The sequence below is a fragment of the Ictalurus furcatus genome, chromosome 12 (genome assembly GCF_023375685.1).
Source record: "Ictalurus furcatus strain D&B chromosome 12, Billie_1.0, whole genome shotgun sequence".
Lineage (NCBI taxonomy): Eukaryota > Metazoa > Chordata > Actinopteri > Siluriformes > Ictaluridae > Ictalurus > Ictalurus furcatus.
Window position 1 is genome coordinate 11,031,673 of NC_071266.1, and position 25,155 is coordinate 11,056,827.

The following is a 25,155-nucleotide window of genomic DNA, read 5'->3' on the forward strand; positions in this document are numbered from 1 at the left end:
AAAGCGATGTCTTGCTCTAGACTTCCTGTCGGGAATTGTTTGTTCCTTGAGGACTCCGGAACGTTCCTCAGGTCCTGCCCTGATAAAACCGCAGCTTTTACTCCAAAATCTCCACTCCTAATGAACGAGACCTGACTTTAACTAAGTGTGCCCCGAGCCAAAGTGACTGTGGTGCTGTTTGCAATCCACATGACTATACAGTACATCTACACACACAACACACAGAATAATTATTACACATGCGCTTATTACATATGTTGTGTCTTTTCCATGGAACTACTGTACGTCAGGTTTGGACGAGGAAAAGCAGCCTTTCCTCCACAAAACACAGCAGCTATTAATAATGCTGGAGCGCTGTTAAGGCAGAGATGAGAGATCTATTAGCAAGTGCTTGTTTATGTATTAGAGGATCAAAGAGGTTCTGGACGATGTTTTTTTTTCTGAAAGCAGTGACTGAGATGGTTATTAACGGACATCATAATGGACCGAAGAGAAAAATCTGGAAAAACACAAACATAAAGACGCACATTGACAGCACACGGGGGTTAATCATCATAAATAAAGCACCAGGGCTCAGGACAACGTGTAAAGTCAAATATATTAGAAAGGAGAAAAAATAAGGAATAATTTTTCCCCCAAAACTAATTTTTCCCAATATTTTCCCCAAAACAGTACGTCCTGAAGTGTTTTATTCCTCTTCTACCGCTTCAATATGGCAACGATGACAATTTTTATTTTTAGTGTATTAATGAATGATGTCATCATTTTAAGCAGTTTTGATTGAATTTTATGTTGTGGAACTCCACTGACTGTGTTATAGCAGCTCTACACAGTCGTTCCCTCTCAGCAGTCTTTCTCTCGAAATGAATAAGACGGGGAAAAAAAGTATCTTGCCGTGCTACAGTGGAACCGCAAGCCGTAGACTCCTCTGTCCTGAGGACGTTCAAGTGTTACTGACTGTTACAAAGTGCTGACACTGGAGACTCCTTCCAGAAAACTTCACCATATCAGTGAGTATTTCTATATGTATGTTGTTATTAAAGAAACAATAACGTTTTAGTATGAGCGCATTAATATCAACCTGCTGCGGATTATTATTATTTTTACTAGCTTAGAGTACATTTATAATTCTGCACTGACTTTTTGTCTGTGCATAATGTTTACATGTTGATGTTTTTTCCTTATACTTGTAGTTTAGAGTTTATTTATAAATGTGTGCGTTGTGTCTTTGGAGGAGTGTCCAACTTCAGCACAAGAATTTTGTTGTACAGTATATACATGCTTATACAGTCCATACAGGACAGTGATTGTTGTGGGCAAAAATGCTTGATTTTGCTGCTTTATGTATATATTTATTTATTTATTTATTTATTTTTGCGATGGAACTTTTTGTGCTTTTTTTGCCGTAAAACTACTTGAATTGGTGATTGCACTAAATTGTTTTGCGCAGTCTTACACATTGATGTTTGTTGGTAAACGAGATCTTTTAGCTGTATTCATGTTCGACACACATGACTCGAAGAGGGCTTTGGCTGTATGCGTGTTGTGATGACGTCACATGACGCGTCTTGGCCCAAATTTGCAGTCATATTGAAAATTTGCAAGCCCCTCCCAATATTGTGGCGTTTGTTGAATTTTGCGTTAATTTCTTTGATCGCAAAATCATGAAATCCTGGATGGGCTTATTATAGCACTCTTTATGCACATGACAATAAAACTCAAAATGATTATCCAAAATTAATCCACACCTTCCGACCAATCAGAGTCCAGTTTCAACAAGCAATCTTCTCTACCTTTGGCAGTCAAGGCAAGAAATTCAACAAGTTCTCAGACTGTTCCTCAGACATTAGTAAGGGAATTGGAATAGTGTCTGTAATTGATAATGACTTAACACTCATTCTCTCTCTCAGGCTCTTCTCTCACCACCAAATACCAGTCTCCTCATAAAAAACCCCCAATTAAACCATGCTAATGCCCATATTCCCTGGATATGACTGGCTCTGCAGGTCTGAGCCTGGCCAATTACGATGTTAATCAGACCCTAGGTAATAAAGTTTTGCTCTTTCCCATACATACAAAATGAAGGCTGAAATCCTGGCCTACAGGAAGAGAGCGACTGAAACTTAGGTATGAGGAGACACGGCTCGATGTCTGGGAATCGTTTCACCTTGGACCCAGTGAGATCAAAAACATTTAAGGACGTGAAAGTGTGAGTGCATACTGGATGTTTGGGGGAATCCAGTAAATCTGTCCCATTATAGACTAAAATACTATCTGTCTATCTATCTATCTATCTATCTATTAATGTATCTATCTATATCTATATCTATATATATATATATATATATATATATATATATATATATATATATATATATATATATATATATATATATTTCAGTGCTCCCTTTTTACGAACTACAAAACAAAATACTTTGTCCTTTTACCAGCCCCTCCAGGAATTTTCGATCGCAGAATTGAACACAAAATCAAGCAAATGTAGCAATATTCGTAGCAGCTTGCAATTTTTCAAAATTACTGCAGATTTTCAGATTTGGGCCATGATGCATCATGTGACGTCATCACAACGTGCATTCAGCCAAAACCTGCTTCCATTCACGTGCGTCTAATATATAAGAATGAATACAGCTAAAAGGTACAGCTCTTTTACCAACAAACTTCACTGAGAAAGACTATTTCAAAACTATTTCATGCAATTGCGATTTCACCAATTCAAGTAATTTTCTGCAAAAAAAAAGCAAATATCATTGCAAATTTCTTAAAAAGCCGTAGCAAAAATCACAAAAAAAACCTCAGCAAAATCCTGTACGGACTGTTTTGTAGATCAATTTCAGGTCTTACTGAACGGACATCCCTGGTCTGTTCATACTCAGTAACAGGATTACACATGTTACACTGATTAGTTTCCTGTAACAGCACATCCCAGTGTTTTTTATCCCTCTTATACCATGGCTACTAGACAACAATTTACTTCCTTTATTTATTAAAGAATGACGTAATTTTTCCGTTTATATTTACATTTCATTTTGTGGATCATCCATGGAACAAGTTTGTGTTCTCATTCACGTTATAGCAGCTATAAACAGTCACGTCTTCATTTTCTCTCTTTTGAAGACAAAACAGTGCAGCTTGTTAATGAAAAAGCGCTACAAGCGTAAACTCCTCTGGCCTGAATGTATTGGAAAGTATAAAGTTACACATTACACGTTCAAAGTTAAACTCCTCCCATAAATGTTTAATAAACATCTCCTTATAGAAAACGTCACCATATCAACGACTACACAATGTTTTCCTGTGTTAAACAACATGCTTTCGGTGTTGTACATTTGTAACACTCAAAAACTCGTTACTCACATTAACAAGTAGTTAATTTTACGTTAAGATTTAGTTTAATTTCTCTGTAATTTCCATATTTAATTATGATCAAAGCCATAGTTCTGAATGAAGCCTAAAAATTGTTGTGGATCATGAAGATGAAAAGTATTATGTGAGTGATTATGATGCGACCATGTTTTCCTGTTTGGTACCATAGGGTACAACCAGCAGGTACACACACACACACACACACACACACACACGTGTGCACATGCCATGATGTCTTGGCTAATAAAGAGTGACAGCTGCTGAGAGAAGAGCAGCTCTACATTTCTACCAGACGTTTCTTTTGACCTGAGCGTCACACACTTCCTCAAGGAATTGAAAGTAAGAGTGAGGGAACATGACTGTAAGGTTTATATTCAGTAAGTGAGACATAAAGTACTCTGTTTCATACTCTTAAAGGAAACTAATCAACAACGGGATGTTACGATGAAGCAGAGCACATTATTTTCCTATTAAACCATCGTAGGCGTTTTATTCATCTTATACCATAGCAACTTGCCAATAGTTGCAAATTGTTATTTATTATAGCATGTCATACTCATACAGTTGCAATCCAAATGAATCAAACCCCATTGCAAATCAGGTTTATTGTCAAAATTTACAGAATTTCAGCTGTTTGCAATGAACAAATCAAACAAAAGCAATTGAAATAGTTCAACACAACGAATGCTTCAAGTTGTTCCCCAAATTCAACTGAAAATTCAACTGTTGTGACCTGCTGCAAACGAGATGCATAGCCAGACACCAGCTTCTGGCAGCGTTCCTGAGCAATCGTAGCCCATTCCTCATGAGCAATGGCCTCCTAGTTCTGTAATATTCTTGGGTTTGTGTGCTGCAACCGCCTTCTTCAAATCCCACCAGAGATTTTCTATGGGGTTCAAGTCAGGTGACTGAGATAGCCCTGTAGAATCTTCCAGGACTTCTTCTATAACCAAGCCTTGGTGGAATTTGAGGTAAGCTTGGGACCATTGTCCTGTTGGAAGGTCCAATGATGCCCAAGCTTCAGCTTCCTCACAGACAGCATGATGTTTTCTCCTAGGATTTCCTGATACTTCAATGAATCCATCTTGCCTTCCACACGCTGCAGGTTTCCAGTGCCAGAGGATGCAAAGCAGCCCCAGAGCATCACCGAGCCACCACCATGCTTAACTGTGGACAGAGTGTTCTTTCGTCATTCTTCTTCCTCCAGACATATCGCTGAACCATCGCAGAAAAGTTCCAGCTTTGTTTCATCGCTCCACAGAACAGAATCCCAAAATGTCGCTTATTTATATGTTTTTAAGTGACTTTTCTTGTGCTTTTGGGTCAGTAGTGGTGTACATCTTGGAGTTCTGGCATGGAAACCTTCTGCGTTTAGTACGTGCCTTACTGTGCTCACTGAAACCTCAGTGCCTGTTGCCACCAAGTCTTGCTGCAGGTCTTTTGCAGTCACTCGAGGGTTTTTCACAACCTGCCTTCTCAGAAATCTGCTTGCAGCCGTCAATAGCTTCCTTTTTATGCCCTGCCCAGGAATTGCATTAATTTTCTGCTCCTGGCCAGTTCAGGTATTTCATGTGTTCCAGCTCAAGCACACCTGGTGTATTAGTGCAATTAATGAAGCCCTTGATTAGTTGCATCAGGTGTGCTTGAGACAACACCTGTTTGTGCTGTTGTGAGGGATTCTATTCAGGGAGTTGAATAATTTTGAAACTGGAGAAATCATTATAAGTTGCATTTTCAGTTGAATTTGGGGAAACCACTTGAAGCATTCGTTGTATTGAACTATTTCAATGGCCTTTGTTTGATTTGTTCATTGCAAACAGCTGAAAGTCTGTACATTTTGACAATAAACCTGATTTGCAATGGGGGTGGAATCATGTTGATTGTAACTGTACATCATGCTTTTTATCCGATTATAGTTACTTTTCACACTGTCTGAGAAACCTAAAGACTTATACGTGATGTAAATGAATGTCATTTTAAATAACTTGTATGTAAATTGGAGAAGAGGCAGAGAGCTCACATGTTTAAGTGTGTGTGTGTGTGTGTGTGTGTGTGTGTTAATATGATGTGATGGAGAACGTGTGGTCACCAGTGTCTTTTCTTCCCCGCACTCCATAACGAGATGTTTCCCTGTTTAATTAATGCCATGAGAATATTCATTCTGACCAAATCAGTTTAGCCAGCGAGAGACTTTTTGTCGCTCCCTTGCCAACACAAAGCGGAGAATGAGCCGGATGCTATTATTATTATTAGGATTGCGATTGCGTTTTGTTGGGGCCCGGCATTCCCTGCTGACTCTGGCTAATTCTAATTAAGACTAATTAAAGTCTCGTTTATGAGAAGGCCTGTGATAGCTATGCAAACATCCCAGATGGCTGTGGCTCGCATGATAATGACCTCTGTCCCGCCTGGTAAATTAAGACCTGCTCCTTAGCAATTAGGAGCACCTGACACACCAGTGCCCTCTGCAAGTGTGTGTGTGTGTGGGTGTGGGTGTGTGTGTTTAAGCAGAAGAAATGGGATTGAGATTTTTATTCAACCTTGCACAATCACTCACAGGAACCCCTAATGACCCCGACTGTACAGAATCCGCTCTGCCTGACGGACAACGTCTCAATTCTCAGCTCTTTAGAGCTGCCAACTCAAACGCAGCTCTGTTTTAATAATATTTACCCATGCAGATTATGACTGAATATCACCTTTAAGGAACAAGGTTTGTGAAAATCCACCTAAAAGACTTAAGCGTATTAATCTTTATAATGAACATGTTATCTACAACGTCTATGATTTAACTCTCACTTCATCTCTATCTAAATAGAACAATGCAGCGGCGCTTTAGTCCTTCGGGTGGATTTCACACTGGGTACGCCTGCTGCAGTCCAAATCCGAGTGCAGTTGTTCCCACAGCGTTGGTCTGGTTCCAGACTCACTTGATTCCATTGAACCCCGGTGCATTTATGTTCATCTTGGGTCATCACAAACATGCATGGAGAACAACACTACTCACCATATTTTACATTTTAAAAAAAAATGTATTTCTGTGTTATTATGCGCAGCAGTGGACCTTTTCTGTGTCCCACAACGTTCCCCTACCACTCATAGTACATGTGTTATGGAAACGAATGGCGTCGTCATCAGCTAAAACATACGTTACTTTACTTCCTGAACAAGTGCGGACCCAAGTATGAGTTGCGTTCACATTCACGGGAATCGCAGCTCGGTTCCAGTGCAACCGAACATAGAACGCCTCCTACAAGCGGTCTCGGGTTCGGTACTGTAGTGCAACTTCCAGACCCGCATCACAGCTTTCACATCAGCAATTTTTGATGCAGACCGTGCTCTGTTTCGGACTAAATTGCCAGTCTGAAAGCCGGCTGAGTCTGTTCAGCTCGCTCACCTCCTCTCATCTCATCTGCGCAGCACTCTGCTCAAACAGCTTCATCATCATCTCGTAGCTGGATGTGACATAACTCAATGTGTACAACTTTAGCTTCATTGCATTCTGGGATTTTGCAATTTTGCCATCGCTGGAAAACAGTGAGAAAAGAAGCTTTTGCTCTTCAGCAATCACTCATGCTTGTGATTTGTTTTTGTGAATCTTCTCACAGGAATTACGTTAATACAACACCAACCAACAAATTACCCCCGGAATCACTGAACACGTCACGGATATTTCAATACAAACATATTCAGGGTGGAATTTTCCTTTTAATAAAGTATTGTGTGCAGAAAAACACCAAACTCTACCAATTGTGTTCTTGCATTTAAATCCATATTGTACCAGTGACCCTTACCCCTTCTGCTCTCCGGACCTGCCTGATCCATCCTGATGCCCTGCTTCTGGTTGGAGTTCTCATTACTTGGAAATCACTGTCTGTTGCTGAGGATGACCCCACATGGTACAGCCTGAAGATCATTGAGATTACTGAGGATGGTACCACTTAAAAACCATGAAGATGGCTTAGGACTACAATTACAACGACAATACTTTTGCACTCAAGTCTCCATCAGTGAACAGTGGGGAAGTTCAGCAAAACAGACTTCATGTGAAAACTTGAATGAATTTCCTGGTTACACAACTGCACTATTTGAGCATGTAGTACACAGTTATAGAAGGGATTTATTTATTTATAATCGCACTATCTGGTGTCATCCAGATTAGGATGGGTTCCCTTTTGATTTTGTTTCCTCTCAAGGTTTCTTCCTCATATCATCTCAGGGAGATTTTCCTCAACACCATTGCCTCTGGCTTGCTCATTAGTGATACATTTATACATTTAAAATGTACTGTATATGTTTCTGTAAAGCTGCTTTGTGACAATGTCCATTGTTAAAAGCACCATACAAATAACATTGAATTGAATTGAATATAGTAAATACTTTACTTTCATTTTTTAAGGCCTTCCTCCCCCCACCATTCGCACACATTAGCCCACGGCTATTCCAGTCCCGTTGACGTCATCGTCTCAGAGCTAGCATTGTTGACTCAGGCAACTTCCGGTACAGACGTTATTATTTTCCCTCACCGCTCCTTTAGCTCAGGCTGGACGACTGAAGCATTATCCCAGGATAATAATACTAGTAATAATAATAATGATGATGATGATGATGATGATGGTGGTGGTGATGAAGATAATACAAAATAAATAGGAGCCTAACACTTGCAAGAAATATAAGCGCTCACAATAGTGGCGCCGAGTTCCACGGCTCTTATCTCAAGCCGCTAATAAAACAGTTTGACTATTAATAGCAGGCATAAGGGTTAGCACTCATGCCTTCAATACTCAAAATCTCAAAGATCTGATTTTACATGTCTGTCAGGAAACTAACAACTTTTTCCTCAGGCCCTTGATGTAGCCAAGTTTATTTATTTATTTGTTTATTTACAAATAAAGATCTACTAGCATAAATATGGTTTGTCTAGAAATAATTTTTAAACTGTCAATCAAAAATAAAGATTTAAAGGAAAAAAAAATGTAGTTACAAGAAAAAATACTTTGATTTCACACAGTTATTCACATGATTATTATCACTAAATAAAATCTTTAAAAAAACAGCATTTTAAATTAGGATTTAATAAATTCACATCATCAAAATGTAAGTGTAAAGAAATATATCTTAATGTTTTTTTCATACATGTGAATGTAAGTGTATTATTTCAAAAGTAAAACAGTATTTGAAAATAGAATTTTAATGTAATATACAATACACTTTTTTACATTAATATCGGAACATACTAGAAGTATGAAGTACATACATAGAAGTATATTTAAATATGATCTTTCCGACTTGACTTGAACGCACCATTTATTCTGCTCCTGAAGCCTGTTCCTCCCTGAGGAACTTTCTGGAGAGCTGTCTTCTATCTAATGTGACTAACAACACTTCAAAACAACAATGTTTTTGCCAAATCCGATTGTTATTTAGGCTGCAGTGACAACAACAACCATCTGATAATATTTGGACAGATTAACTTTTTGGTCAGATTAAAGTTTCTAGGTTTGTTACATTTCAGAAAGAACAGAAAAGTCGCAGGACACGTGATGAGTATCTATTGTAAAGCTGGGACGTGTTTACAGCACTGCTGCGAGTCAAAACGAGATCCTTTAAGCTGCATTTCATTATTCATTATGATTTTCTGAAAAAAAATTCTTTCAATAACACTGGAAAATGATCGTTTAAGAATGGCGCGCGATGAAAGGACAAGTTTTACAATATTTTAAAAATGAACTAAATGGTTAATTTTTTGGAGAGCCACCTGTTAAAATAGGAAAGTCTATTTCTTTAGTTTGTACAGAAATATGGAAGAAATACGGTTTTGTTGTCTGGAACGCAGTAAGGCATTCAGGGCTAAAAACAAATAATAATTAATTTCCCTTTCCTATCATGTTAATGAACTTGTTCCTTTTTTAGTTTCATTTGCAGGGTTGTCAGGTTTCTATTATAATGCTTGCTTGTTGTATATAGACTGATCAGCTAACACATTAAAACCACTGACAGGTGACGTGAATAACATTATTAATAACATTATCTTGTTACAATGGCACTTGTCAAAGGGTGGGATATATCTGGCAGCAAGTGAACAGTCAGTTCTCGAAGTGGATGTGTTGGAAGCAGGAAAAATGGGCAAGTGTAAGGATCTGAGCGATTTTGACAAGGGCCAAATTTTGATGTCTAGACGACTGGGTTAGAGCGTCTCCAAAATGGCAGGTCTGGAGTGGACTGGGGTGTTCCCAGTATGCAGTGGTTAGTACCTACCAAAAGTGGTCCAAGGAAGGACAAGCGGTGAACCAGCACCCAAGGCTCATTGATGCATGTACAACCTACCTAAACATTGTTGCAGACCAAGTACACCCCTTCATAGGAACGGTATTCCCTAGTGTCAGCGGCTCTTTCAGCAGGATAATGCACCCTGCCACTCTACAAAAATTGTTCAGGAATGGTTTGAGGTACATGACAAAGAGTTCAAGGCGTTGCCTCCAAATTCCCCAGATCTCAATCCGATCTAGCATCTGTGGGATGTGCTGAACAAACAAGTCTGATCCATGGAGGCCCCACCTCACAACTTACAGGAATATCTTGGTGGAGCCCATGTCTCGTTGGTTCAGAGCTGTTTTGGCAGCACAAGGGAGACCTACACAATATTAGGCAGGGGGTATTAATGTTCTGGCTGATCGGTGTATATACTCAAACTGTTCATTTGTTTCCCCTAAAAAAAAGACTGAAAAAAGAAGAACACATGTACCTTTTCCTGCTCCCCAACATTCTTGGGTTGGTTTCAATTTTTTTGTGCATTTTTTGAATTGGGAATTTTGGCTGCAATCCGCTGTGACCCATTCTTTACAGCTCAACATTAACATAAACACCACTTTTCTTTCTTTTTGGGTTTTGTACAGCGGTATCTCAGTCCCTGAAGCTGGCAAGCTTTCAAAAAGAAAAACCCAACAACTCCCAAACAAACAGAATACTCATATTTGTATTCGTTCAGGATGCTCTATCTGTTCAATCCGAATAATGCATATGTATTCGGTTACACCCCTAGTATATAAGCACTTCATGTTGATTTACATAAATAGAATGGACTTCAAAGGGACAAATGTTTTGAATTGAGAGTTACACATAACCCTGCTGTGCTTTGCAAAGTCTCAGGCTCACGTATCAAACACCCAACGTGCCTCGTAGTTATATCAGAGTTCCTCCATGTTTGATCGTTCTCCATACATGTTCTAGGAGGTGGTCTGAGGTGGTTTAGGGCAGCTCGGCTGTAATGTATGACCAGAAGTCCACAGGTTTGATCCCCACTGCACTTACACGCTCCCTAATCCCTTCTTGACACTTGCTGTGGCTGGAGAACACATCTCCGTACGTCAGTCAGCTCTGTAACCCGTTATTCCTGGAAATTAATGGCGTTTGTTGGATCTGGTGCATGAAGACATGTCCAGACAACAGTGGAAATTAGGAGGCGAGGACGTTGGAGCTGTCATTCAAATCTCCTGATGACCTTTACTCAAGCTTCAACTCTCCTGCTTTTAACAGCGGCACGAGAAAGAGCTTTAATTGGGATCTAATCTATTTTTTTTCCCTGGCTCAGGTAGTGACGGGTCTGTCAGCGCCGCGGCCCAGAGTCTGCAGCCCGCTCCGATCTAACCTCGTCCTCACATACTGGCATATAAATGCGCCATTACAGAGCAGATGGAGTTTTATGTAGAATTTTATCTTTCAGTTTAGAACTTTCAGCTCATTCTGGAGTTTTTTTAACACGTCCCTTTGGATAAGAGCATCATCCAAAAGTACAGAGTCAAAGGCAAAAAGTATTTAAAAGTAATAAAAAGGAGAGAAATCACTCAGTACGTTTACATGGACAACAATAATCTGATATTTACCTAATTAAGACAATACTCTGATTAAGAAACTAGCATGTAAACAACGATTATTGATTACCTTAATCCGACTAAATTCATACTTGAAATAAACACAAATCGAATTAAGACGTGGAGTATTCCTGTTTTAGTCGCATTATTGACGTGTATTACAGACATGTACACACCTTAATCACATTATTAACATCGTGTGGGAGTTTTTTTCACCGCATTTTGCGACAGGACACATACACACATGGCAGTGCTCAACCGTTTGACGGCAAACAAGAGAGCACGACTGCGTCCGAAACCACGTACTTACCTCCTATATAGTAGGTGAAATATGTGTATTTCTGTATACTATATAGTAGGTAAGTACGCAGTTTCGGACGCAGCCCACCTCTATTAGCATGTATAGAACGACAAATAATTAACTGCACTTGAAGCTTTCGTAAAATTAAAAATGGAACACCCAAAACTATACGGTACCATGACGAAGACGAACTGTATGTTAATACGTGAAATTCTGGAGGGAACGTCGGACAGTGTGGCGTGGGGACGTAATGACGTGTGCCGTTAATCAATCTATGCTCTATATCATGTAAAGCAGGAACATAAAAGGAATATTCTAAAAGCAACTCATTTAAACACCTTAATCACAATATTGTCTTATTCAGAATAAGGTCAATAATTACATTACTGCTGTCCATGTAAACGTAGTCTGTGTTACTGTTAACAGCAAAATAGTTAGAATTAATTATTTTAAAATATCCATTACATGCAATAAGGGTCTCAGTTATCAGCATCATATGTAAAGAATAAAACACTCCATGTCATGCTGTAACAGGAAAATAATCGACAATGGTGTGATGCGATGAAGTGGAGTAACTGTTACAGCACAAAGTTTATTATCCCATTACATTACAAGTGTTTTATTCCTTTTAAACCACATCATTTTGCCAATAATGTCATATTAAAAAATAACATTTCAGAATGAAACGTCATACAGGAAAGTGTGCTCACTTAAGTTATAGCAGCTATAAACAGTTATAAATAGGCATTTCCTCACCAGCCTCACCAGTTTTTTTTCTCCCTTTTGACACTAATAAGACAAATGTCTTAATGTAATGTGGGAATTTTCAAAATGTAGATTTTAATCCAATTTAGGATACTGAGAAAGCAGACACTTCCTGCATTTCAAAAAATCCTGCGTTACCGTATCACGTTACGACGTGACTTGCAAACCCGTTTGTGTTTGAAGAGAAGGGGAGATCAGTTTCATGAACCTGGTACATCTAATCACACGTCCTGAAAAGCACACACTTTGTATACTATACTTTATAAGTGTGTTAACTAGTTCCAATAGGTTTACACACACCGCGTATATTTCAGTGTAAATCATTCATGTGGGTCGGATAACTGCGACAATTTCCCACCACTGTCTGATGGAGCATGTGGGAAGAGAAAAACATGTTTCGCCAAAACAAAAAGTGGCCTTGAGCTCAGTGCGGGACAGCTCCGAGATATTTCTGAAAGGAATCAAGAGCGCGCATTCCTTCACCACCCACAATGCCGTTTTTCAACCAGGGAAATCCTTCTGACCTCTCTTGTTCAGGGATAAGCCCAAATCCTGACACAAATATTTTGTTATTTACATTTGAGATGCTTTAAATATATTAAAAAAACATGTGGTAACACTTTCGATGAAGGTGTGTATGATATATATATATATATATATATATATATATATATATATACAGTATCTCACAAAAGTGAGTTCACCCCACACATTTTTGTAAATATTTGATTATATCTTTTCATGTGACAACACTGAAGAAAAGACACTTTGCTACAATGTAAAGTAGTGAGTGTACAGCTTGTGTAACAGTGTACATTTGCTGTCCCCTCAAAATAACTCAACACACAGACATTAATGTCTAAACCGCTGGCAACAAAAGTGAGTACACCCCTAAGTGAAAACGTCCAAATTCGGCCCAATTAGCCATTTTCCCTCCCCGGTGTCATGTGACTTGTTAGTGTTACAAGGTCTCAGGTGTGAATGGGGAGCAGGTGTGTTAAATTTGGTGTCATCGCTCTCACACTCCCTCATACTGCTCACTGGAAGTTCAACATGGCACCTCATGGCAAAGAACACTCTGAGGATCTGAAAAAAGAATTGTTGCTCTACATAAAGATGACCTAGGCTATAAGAAGATTACCAAGACCCTGACACTGAGCTGCAGCACAGTGGCCAAGACCATACAGCGGTTTAACAGGACAGGTTCCACTCAGAACAGGCTTCGCCATGGTTGACCAAAGAAGTTGAGTGCACGTGCTCAGCGTCATTTCCAGAGGTTGTCTTTGGGAAATAGATGTATGAGTGCTGCCAGCATTGCTGCAGAGGTTGAAGGGGTGGGGGGTCAGCCTGTCAGTGCTCAGACCATACGCCGCACACTGCATCAAATTGGTCTGCATGGCTGTCGTCTCAGAAGGAAGCCTCTTCTAAAGATGATGCACAAGAAAGCCCGCAAACAGTTTGCTGAAGACAAGCAGACTAAGGACATGGATTACTGTAACCATGTCCTGTGGTCTGATGAGACCAAGATAAACTTATTTGGTTCAGATGGTGTCAAGCGTGTGTGGGGGCAACCAGGTGAGGAGTACAAAGACAAGTGTGTCTTGCCTACAGTCAAGCATGGTGGTGGGAGTGTCATGGTCTGGGGCTGCATGAGTGCTGCCGGCACTGGGGAGCTACAGTTCATTGAGGGAACCATGAATGCCAGCATGTACTGTGACATACTGGAGCAGAGCATGATCCCCTCCCTTCGCAGACTGGGCCGCAGGGCGGTATTCCAGCATGATAACGACCCTAAACACACCTCCAAGACGACAACTGCCTTGCTAAAAAAGCTGTGGGTGAAGGTGATGGACTGGCCAAGCATGTCTCCAGACCTAAACCCTATTGAGCATCTGTGGGGCATCCTTAAACGGAAGGTGGAGGAGCACAAGGTCTCTAACATCCACCAGCTCCGTGATGTCATCATGGAGGAGTGGAAGAGGACTCCAGTGGCAACCTGTGAAGCTCTGGTGAACTCCATGCCCAAGAGGGTTAGGGCAGTGCTGGAAAATAATGGTGCCCACAAAAAATGTTGACACTTTGGGCCCAATTTGGACATTTTCACTTAGGGGTGTACTCACTTTTGTTGCCAGTGGTTTAGACATTAATGTCTGTGTGTTAGGTTATTTTGAGGGGTCAGCAAATGTACACTGTTACACAAGCTGTACACTCACTACTTTACATTGTAGCAAAGTGTCTTTTCTTCAGTGTTGTCACATGAAAAGATATAATCAAATATTTACAAAAATGTGAGGGGTGTACTCACTTTTGTGAGCTACTGTATATATATATAAACAAAAATGGGCCATGCAGAGACAGCAAAACATCATTAATACATCTTGGTACAGATTATACACGTCTCTGAGCAACGTGATGAGAGCCCTGTCGCTGTCTTACATGTCACTCTGAAATCTCTCATTACTGTTGGATTGGGTTGAGATCTGGTGACTGTGAAAACTATAGCATATGATTTACATCATTTTTATCCTCATCAAGCCGTTCAGTCAGTCCCTGACAGGTCAGTCCCTGACAGTCAGGTCCTGTGGATGTGGGCGGGCTCATACCAGAAGAAGCCACGACTACCAGGATAGAGTTGTTTCATCACTGGATGAAGGAGTTTAGGAATACAGGGAACAAAGCATATCTTTTACCTCAGTGCTGCTGAATTCTGGATTCTGATTGGTCAGAAGGTATTGATTATTTTTCTGTAACAGCAGCTCTGACAATAGTGCAGCCAGTCACGGCTTAATGTTAATGCGATCGTTCTAATACGTTATTGTTTCAGTAGTAACAACTTACACATAGATTTGACCGACAGATAACTGGACTATGAAATCGTTGATGTGGTGAAGTTTTCAATAAGGAGAAATGCGTTTGTTTAACATTCATGGAAGGAGTCTCCAGTGTCAGCGCTTTGTAACACTCAGAGTAAAAGATGTAACTTTAAGTTTTCTGACATCTTCAGGCCAGAGGAGTGTACGCTTTGTGGTTTCTCTGTAACATGACAAGCTGTGTTTTTTTTTGTATTGTTTATAGCTATAACATAAGTGAGAACAGAACTTGTTTGGAGGAAGTTCCACACCATTCAATGTAACTATAAACAGATCAAATGGAATAAAACACTTTTGCATATACCGTTATGAAAAAATAATCTTCGCTGTGGTTATGTACCATATCGGTTCTTAGCGAGTAAGACGCAGGATCACTTGTTACTCTAAACTGCCTGAAGCAGTTATTCATCTCTGATTTCCTGACCTCCACTGTTTCCACTTCTGGCTGCTCTGGCCACAGATCCTGCGAAGGCTCATACTGAGGTTATTATGGTTATTAAAATCAAGCAATCATGCCGGATTGACACGGCTAGTCTTACAGCTGCTCAGACGAGGCCGAGGATTAGCGGCAGCTCTGTGCTGCACTGCTGGTTTAATTGCATTGTGCGGAGCACTGATCGCACCGCCGTGGCCTTCCTCATCCCTCGGTGTGGAGCGGTACGTCCGAGGGATTATTGGACAGGCAGATAAAGGGACACCCCAGAGCTGAAGAAGCCTGGATGGGCCACGTATCTGTGATTCTCATCAATCAGCAAAATTAGGGTGTAATAGATTTAGATGATGGATTTAAAGTCAATTAGTTTAGAATAGCGAAGAACTGTATATGTGTGTGTGTGTGTGTGTGTGTGTGTGTGTGAGTGAGAGAGAGATGAGATGTACCTGCTTTAGCTGACATGTTGAAAATATGACCTCGTCAAACACAAATGAACGGAAGAAGACCCCAAACCCCAAATGATGCAATCAGATATGTTTAATTGTGTTTAATTATACTTAATTCCATAATTACATTACTCGGGTGTTGCAGAGTAATTTACTATACAGTTAAAAAATTTTTTTGCTCAAACACATCTCTTTCAGTCAGGAACAGTGTGATATTTCATCCAGCCACAACATACAACAGACAAGTCAATCATTTAACTCCTGTTGTATCATACGTTCACACTGGAACAGCTGTCGCACTGCGTCCAGAGATCCAGGCACATAAAAGTAGCCATTTCTCAAAATTTACTGTCTAAATAATAATAATAATAATAATAATAGTAATAATATACACAAAGAAATTAAAATAGTAAAATATACGGTATTATTACAGTGTTCTCTTGATAGAAAACAAGGCACATTAAATGTATTCGTTATAAATGTTTAAAGCTAGCACATCCTAAAGATTGCAGAAGCACAATAATAATAATAATAATAATAGTAATAATAATAATAATAATAATAATAATAATTTGATTGAAATTATAATAAAGCACACAACCAGTAACAAATCGTAAAGATTTAAGACAACAAGATGAATTTTCTTTTTGATTGAATGAAACGGAATGGAAACATTGTGCGTATTGAAGTGGAAAAAAAAACCCATTAATTCAATAGCATAAAAAGGTCTAATAGAGCAATGCAAAAAAAAATTTAAAAAATAAAATAACCACAAGTGAATACTATAGCACTGTACTATTAAGCGATTAGGGGGTCCAAGCACTAAGTGACGGACCGTCCTTTTCATTTGGTTCCATATTTTGACTATTGCCTGAGAAAAAGTGACATATAGACCAATGACATGGCAGGAGTGCTGGGAAATCAGTATCAGTGCATGTGTACAATTGTGCAGTGAGTGCAAACTTGAACAGGAAAAGGAGAAGACGTGTAGGAAAAGTGCATCACAGTAGCTTGGCCAACAGTATCTCGCACGCGTTCATGCCACGACCGTTCAGGCGTGTCCTTGTACAATCACAGCGTATGAACGACACAAATGGCACAGCTAAAAAAAACTATAACAGGTGCTAGGACACTAGGACGGCACTCGTCACACACTGGTCATGCTAACCAGCAAGGAACGCTAATGGCACTGCATGCATCCATGACAGAGCAACAATACAGCAACAAAATACAACACAGCAGAATATTATTATTATTGCACAAGATTAAAAAGCAGCAATTCTGAATTTGTTAACTACAGTATTATACACAGTGGTGTACACACTGATACACGCGACTTCAAATTTACTTGTGGATGCCGTAATGGCGGAAAATCTTACATTCAACAGTTTCTGAGCACTATGTGATGTAGAAGTTATGACTTTTTATTTGGTTCCATAAAGAGTCAAATGATGGACATTTTAATGTCACAAGGGAGGTGAGACATTTCATGAGAATGTAATGCTCATTATAGTTAATTATAGCACCACTTCCTGGTAAAATGACACAACAGTGATTGGCGATCTTTAGGGTATGGTCTTAAACCCACCTACCAAGTTCATGGTAAGAGATAGTGGGTTACTTCTTGTATGGCATCATTGCTTTTAACTTGGCTATTGTGTTACTGCTGAATAGTTCTGAATACCAAATTGTATAGAAATGCACCAGCGATTAAAGGTCCAAGCACTAAGTGATGGACTTGCTTGACCTAGAAGTTACAACCATTTGTTCGCTTTCATGATGATTCATTTTTTATTTATTTATTTTTTATTTTGGGAGACATTTTCATGAGCATCTGATGTTATCTTTTAATTAAACCGCACCTTTGAAGGTGGAATGACATTTAGGTCATGGTCTTAAATCCACCTACGTAGTTTGGCGAAAAACAGATACAGACTCACTTTTTGTTTGGCGCCATTGCTATTAACTTTGTTATTCTGTTATTGGTCATCAATTATGAGTATCCTTCCATAGCTTTTCTTTCAGGGCTAGTCTCATGATCATGTAATTCGAGATTCATGATGACCAGATCCGTAGGAGGTTTCACAAGATGGCGGCCATTCCAATACAGTGGACCTTGAAGCAATTGTAACCATCGATGACCTACAGAACCGTTAAAATTGGAGCAGTTCCAGAGTTGTGGAATTAAACATGTGTCCAGCTTTTGCCTGTTGGTGCTGCTCTACAGAGTAAGAATCAGAGATATCCAAAAACGGTTGAGTAGATATCAGTTTGGGACTGGTTCAGTGTGCCATATTCGATATTCCAAGTCTCTTGGCTGCTATAGATAACCATTGCATATATTTAATAGTAATAATAATAATAAGAATAAGAAGAAGAATAAGACAACATAATATCACTATAGTGTCACCCCAGCAAGCACGGGACGTCCCCGGGATGTCGCGAATGTCCATTTAGGTCCGTATTTGGTCCCGGGGTTTATAACGTTCGCTGGTGGACGTTCCGAGGACGTCAGAGGATATCAAATCATAACACTACTGAATGTGTTAATTTCAGCGAAAGTCCCCTAAGCGTCCCGAATGGCCGCTGGACGTCCTGTGAACGTCCCCTTCGACGTCCTATGGACCCTATACGTGGATGTTCGGGGGACGTTCGTAGAGGCCATTTAGGGGACGTCCTGAGGACCTTTTCTTGTCAGCTGGGCCTGGACCCCTAAATAGTATAGTAATGTACTTTTTAAAAATTCCTGGGACAGAGAGTGAGTTTGAAGACAAAATAAAAGCATGAAACTTGCGCACGCTGAGCCGAGGGCACAGCCATGTTGTAAAAACGTTTCAAGACATGTTCACTACACAGCACTTCAGTATTGCTCCATGTACTGAGCCAGCCTACAACAGGCAGATCACACCAAATTTTCACTCAAGCAAGGTGTGTAAATGTCTCTGTCCCTATTTTGCCAGATATTCAACACGGACCTGTTTTCTACAACAGCTGCATTTTCAAACAAGCTAAATTTGGCGTGAAGGTCAATAATAACCAGTGTTTCGGTTATAACAGCTCCATGAGGCGTATAGATGTTTTGATTTTTTTTTAAAACAATTCCACAATTCCAGCAGTTGTGAAGCAATAAATAGTTTGGAAAAGTGCTTAGAAATGTTACTGCTAATAGTCACATCCCTTGGGGAAAAAATGTCCAAGAGTGTCATAATTAAATGGGCCTCACCTCATGTAAGCCATAATATTATGATTGTAGTGCTAAATATTCACAGTTCACAATGTTATTTTATCAAAAAACATTTAGGTTCTTAGTAGAAGAAACCCACAAAATCAGTCACCCCATGTCACTCTAACGTAGATATCGCTATCCAAATATGCTTTAGTGACATTTTACGATGTTTGTGGATTGTTTTTTTGCCGTCAGTTCTTATAGAAAATAGACAAAATCATGCATTTTATAAAATGGTGTGAACATCAAGCATCCCCGGGCGTCGATTACAACTACGTTAACGAAGAACAAACCCGGCAGCATGCTATTAGTCGTGTATGTAATACAGAAAATCGCATTTTAAACTTGCCACGATGTTAGTTCGTGTGTTTCAAAACATTTTAAAGCATAGCTAAACTTAATATTTCTGACTGTTTAGATGGCGTCAGGTCATGACGATGCGTTACCGGCACACTCTCAAGTAAATATTGTCTGAATTCGTCTCCCCCAGTGATTAAAAGAATGCTTTCAGACATATCCAAAAGTTTATACTGTTAAAAAACTGCTTTAAATAAATGCAAAGCAACATAAAAATGAACGATAATAAAAGAACTCAGGTGTTTTTTGTTTTTTTAAATGTGATTTTCAGTGGACACCTGTGGTTCAGACCTGTGGTTCAGACCTGTGGTTCTGGTTGTAAGTTCTCGAGCCTCACACTCCTCCACCACTGCGGTCCACCGACACCGGTCCTCTGGAGTCCAACCCTTCCTCCACTGTCCTCATCAGGATGGCCAATCGGCTGTCTGAGATTTGTCCCCTCTGAACGGCACTCATGAGCTAAGCCAATTAGAAGAGCAGATCTTATGAGATGCATATCTAGTAAAGGAACTTTTTTTTTTTTTGGCGTACAGTCCTGTCTATGTCATGTGACATAACATTGTCTCACGCACACGCCACTGGTGGCTTCTCATTAAGTCTAAATTAAAACAGACAGTGATTTTCTTACTTTAACACCTGTCCTCTGGTTCCTATCAATTACACCCGTAATCTAATTCATGCTTGGTTACCAGCAGACAAAAATCCACATGCCTCACGCTAATTTACCGCATGCTCATTATTCTAACTGCCATGAGGACATTTCAGTGCTTTTAATTACGGTTGGCCTGTCAGGACTCGGGTCAGGACACAGCATACGCAACAGTTAAGTGTCCACACCTTTGTCTCCCTCAGCAGGAGTTTCTATCAAGCGGTGCTTCTTAAACTCAAATAAAGGTGGAACAAAAGACAGTTAATGAGGCACTTTGAAAGATCTATGAGCTATAAATACCGCAGCTGTAATGTAATCATTAATTGTGTCTATGTAAAGCTGACTCCATGCTCTCTCCGAGACGTCGTACCTGCAGAAACTCGTCCAGTTCCACCTGTCCGTTCTTGTTCAGATCGACCTCGTTGAGGATCTCGTGCAGGGCGTTCTCGTCGATCTGAATGCTCAGTTTCTGATGGTAAAAAAAAAAGAAAATAAACAGCAACAAAATAAGCATTTGTAAGACACATGGAACTAAAATATATTTTTTTCTTATAGCCAGGAAAGAAACAACTTTCATATCCGTGATATATAAATTATATTAATGAATGCAAATTAGTGATTATAAATAGTTTTATTTATCCGCTTTTATGACAACTCAAATCATGTGTTTATATCAGGGCACTCGTTCTAATACATTATCGTTTCTATAGTAACAGGGATCTGTATGGTGGACATATGCTCCACAGTAAACTAAGACTAATAATAAATAGATTAAAAACAAGTAGATCTCGACACCAATAATGTGGATGGGAATTTCTCCACCAACAAGTCTAGTCCTTCTTGTGTGGCAGTAAATAGCCTTCAAATATACTTCAAACATGAAGGAAGCTATCGAAGAAAAACTATTTGACCTTGCTGTGACCTTGATGCTGTTTGGAGCAATTTCAAAATCTAATCGGTTCATCTGCTGGTCACAGCGATCGTTCCTTGTAAATCTTACCAACGTTCAACTGCTCGTTCCTGAGGTATCACGCTGATGAGAATCTCAGACGGACAGATGGAAGGACGCCCCTAAACATAATGTCGAAAAACTTAAAGTTACAGCTTCACCTCTGACTGTTAAAAAGCAGTGACAGCGATTATTTTGAATCCATATCCGTATGCAGTCCCTGTGAATGAGCTGTTACCATAGAAACGATAACGTATTAGAACAAGCGGGTTAATATAAAGCTGCGACTTGCAGCTGCGCTACTGTCAGAGCTGCTGTTATAGAAAATTAATCAACGCCTTCTGACCAATGGCAATCCAGAATTCAGCAGCGCTGTGGTATACAAGTCATTACATACTGTAAGTTTGGTACTGCCCTCACCTCTAGGACTTGCTGCACATCCAATGTTGTGATGAAGCCTTTGCTATCTTTGTCAAATTTGTAGAAACGCTTCTTATATCTGGAAATCATAACCGAAAATTAGTGCCGTTAATAAACACACACACACACACACACACACACACTCACACACACACACACACACAGAGTGTACCTGGCCACCTGCTCGTGCGTGAGTGAGATCTCGGACGTCTTGGTGAGCTGTTCGGAGCGAGCTTTATAGCCCATCTCCTGGTACAGGAACTGTTTAGCAGCCTCCATTTGCTCCTGCAAAACACACACACACACAAACACGGTTTCCAAAAATGCTGTTACTCTGCACATATACAGTTGTGCCCAAAAGTTTGCATACCCCTTGGAGAATCTGATAAATCTTATACTATTAACAAAATAAGATTGATCATAAAAAGCCCATGTTGTTGTTTATTTAGTACTGTCCTGAATAAGCTATTTCACATAACAGATGTTTACATATAGTCCACAAGACAAGATAATAGCTGAATTTATCAAAATTACCCTGTTCAAAAGTTTACACACGCTTGATTCTTCATTCCTAATAAGCGCAAACCTCAATGTATGAGAAACAGTGTGTGTATGTGCGTGTAGGGTGTGTGTGTGTGTGTGTGTGTGTGTGTGTGTGTGTGTGTATAGGGTGTGGTGCACCTGTATTGTGTGCTTCAAGAAGGACCGAGTGTTTAACTCCTGGGAAGCAGTGCACCAATTTGCGCTATTATTAGACGTTTTGTTTTGACAGGAAACCTTGGATCTGCATGTAACTCTATCACCCCCTCACACACACACACACACACACACACACACTCTCACACACACCCTCACACATGGATGCTGGGATATACCCCCTCAGACACCAACGTAAGACGCAGGTACGGTACCCAGCTGATATTGTGTTTAATTCAATTGTGTGACTATTTAAAGCGGTAAATTTAGTGCTGGTGTTAACAATAGCTCAGCTCTCGAGCGAGTGTGTTCACATAACCGGGCCGAGACCTTTGGTGTGCGCTCCCGAGGGCATTGTGCAGGAAAAAAAAAACAGAGTGTTTTGAAAACAATAAAAGAGCGAGTATTGCAAAGCAAACAAACTCACAATCTGGTGAAGGAAAACACACACACACACACACAGTAGTAAAAATTGTACTGCAACAATTTGACCTTAAAACACAGATGGATGACGTTTCTGTTGTTTTAATAAACGAGTGAAGGAATGACGTACTTTCTTCTTCTCCTCGCTCCACTTCAGCTCCTTGGCCATGATCTCGACGATGCGTGGAAGAGCTTCATCAGCAGCCTGGACATTCAGGAAACCCAGCCGCGTCCTCCGAGAGATCATATCAATCGCTGTGCATGCGTACTCTTTAATAGCGTACATCACCTACTCACACACACACACAAACACCATGAATACTCTTTAATACCATACATCATACATCACCTACACACACACACACACACACACACACACACCATGAGTACTTTTTAATACCATACATCATACATCACCTACACACACACACACACACACACACACACACCATGAGTACTCTTTAATACCATACATCATACATCACCTACACACAGACACACACACACACACACACATACACACAATGAGTACTCTTTAATGCCGGACAGCACACACCATGCATACGTTTTTCTTTTCTTTTTTAACATTTTTTCTTTATTTATTTTCTCATGTTTCCCTTTTTCTCTTTTTCCTGTTTCACTTCGTCCTTTAGATTTTCTTTTTTCTCCCTTTATTTAAATGTTTTCCCCTTTTTTCTTCATTTGACTATCTTTTCCTTTCTTTTTTCCCTTTTCTCACTTTCTTTTTTCCTTCCTTCATTCTTCTTTCTTTCTTATTTCCATTTTTATTCTTTATTATTATTTTTTGCCGTTTATACCTGCATATTTTTTTTTGCTTTTTAATTCTGTTCCCCTTTTCTTTCTTTCATTCATTCTTTCTTTCTTAGCTATTTGCACTTTTCAGTGCTCTGTGTAATGATGGAATATCGTGTACAGACTGCACAGCCTTGTTTCTGTAGTTTCTGTTTTTTTCTCACCACTAGCACCACTTTTAGTTCTCACTTTCCTAGATGGCAGTAGACAAAATAATAAACACATATACACGTGTATATATTATTCACAAATTCAGCTCATGTACCTCACTCTCGATGTAAGGGAATTCTGATACGAGCCGCTTTCCCACTATGGGCCATCTCTTTCCTGTGACCTGCGCTATCTTGGCGACTTCAAACGCCCTCCCTCCGTAGGTAGCTGCGAGGTGCTGGGCAACCTGTGAACAGAGTGTGTATCAGCTGAGCAAGAGTGAGACATGTCATTCCCACACATCCTCCAAAGTCACACATTTCTGTTGAATCCTCTCCTCTGTGTTTGGACACCGTCGTTGTTTTTTTGTCCAGGTGAATCAGCTGACAGTGTTTTTCATACACACCCGGTGCTTCGTTAAACGTTTGGACGAAAAAAAGAGAAGAAAAAAAACAAAAACAAAACAAACCGCGGCACTTACTTCGATTCAAAGCCTTCCACCAAAGGTCAAGTGCTGTCAGAAATATCTGCATGCTGACCTTTTTAAATATGCCGCAAAAACAGCGCCTGTCGTACAGGCCAGGGCTTCACTGAGCTCATCCCGGATCCTAACGAGGGCGATGCCGGCCTTTCTATCCCGAATGAACCCCAGGGGACGACAGCAAACTGGAGTCAAGCTACTCGCAGAGTGGCGATCAGAGGAAAAGGACGACTCGCTTCTTCTGTCCATTTTCGACTGGTATCATAAAGCAATCGGAAAATAATAAGTGACTCTGAGGGAAAGCTCTTCGGCTTATAAAACTCTACATAATTGGGCTGATTCTCTCAGAGGAACAATGTTCCTGAGCTAGCAAAGCTAGCAGACTCTGGACTGTGCTTAGCAGAAAACATTATGAGTGCGATATAACATGTTATAAGTAAGGAATAAAATGGTTCAAATTTTTCATTTATTAAAGAACGATACGCTGTACTTTTTATCCAGTTATAGTTTCGTCTGTGAAACAGGTTCTCGCTCAGGTTCAGCTTGTTACTGAAAAAGTGTTGCAAAGTGCTGACACTGGAGACTCTTTCTGTAAATGTTACAGAAAACTCCACCATACTGACAAATACACACGTTTATAATCGATTTATTTTTAGTGGAGCGTCCGCTGTACAAGTCCCCGTGGATGCGCTGTTACTATAGAAACGACAACGTATTAGAACAAGCGTGTTAATACTGTATAAACCTGTGATTTGTCAGAGCTGCTGTTATGGAAAATTTATCAACACCTTCTGACCAATCAGAATCGAGAATACAACAGTGCTGGGATATAAACGCCTATAACAAAATACTGACCACTTATCGCAATGCTGTGACACTTCTCTCATGACAGAGTTATGACCATTGAGGAATGCGATATGA

The 25,155-nt window shown here is 39.9% G+C and overlaps 1 protein-coding gene across 3 annotated transcripts in view; it reads right to left on the reverse strand.

The window, feature by feature from the left end:
* Positions 1-16,146: 16,146 nt before the first annotated feature.
* The window catches only part of gpd2 (glycerol-3-phosphate dehydrogenase 2 (mitochondrial)), a 40,171-nt gene continuing 31,162 nt past the window's right edge, over positions 16,147-25,155 (reverse strand). For 2 of the 3 annotated variants that reach the window (XM_053637976.1, XM_053637978.1), the window contains 6 exons: positions 23,869-24,000; positions 22,921-23,079; positions 21,844-21,956; positions 21,672-21,750; positions 20,673-20,771; positions 16,147-20,112 (listed from right to left, as the gene is read on the reverse strand). In XM_053637976.1, coding sequence (XP_053493951.1) covers positions 19,987-20,112; positions 20,673-20,771; positions 21,672-21,750; positions 21,844-21,956; positions 22,921-23,079; positions 23,869-24,000 — 708 coding nt within the window. In that variant the 3' untranslated portion in view covers positions 16,147-19,986. The remainder of the gene's footprint in view (positions 20,113-20,672; positions 20,772-21,671; positions 21,751-21,843; positions 21,957-22,920; positions 23,080-23,868; positions 24,001-25,155) is intronic. The other variant, XM_053637977.1, reaches the window with a different exon arrangement.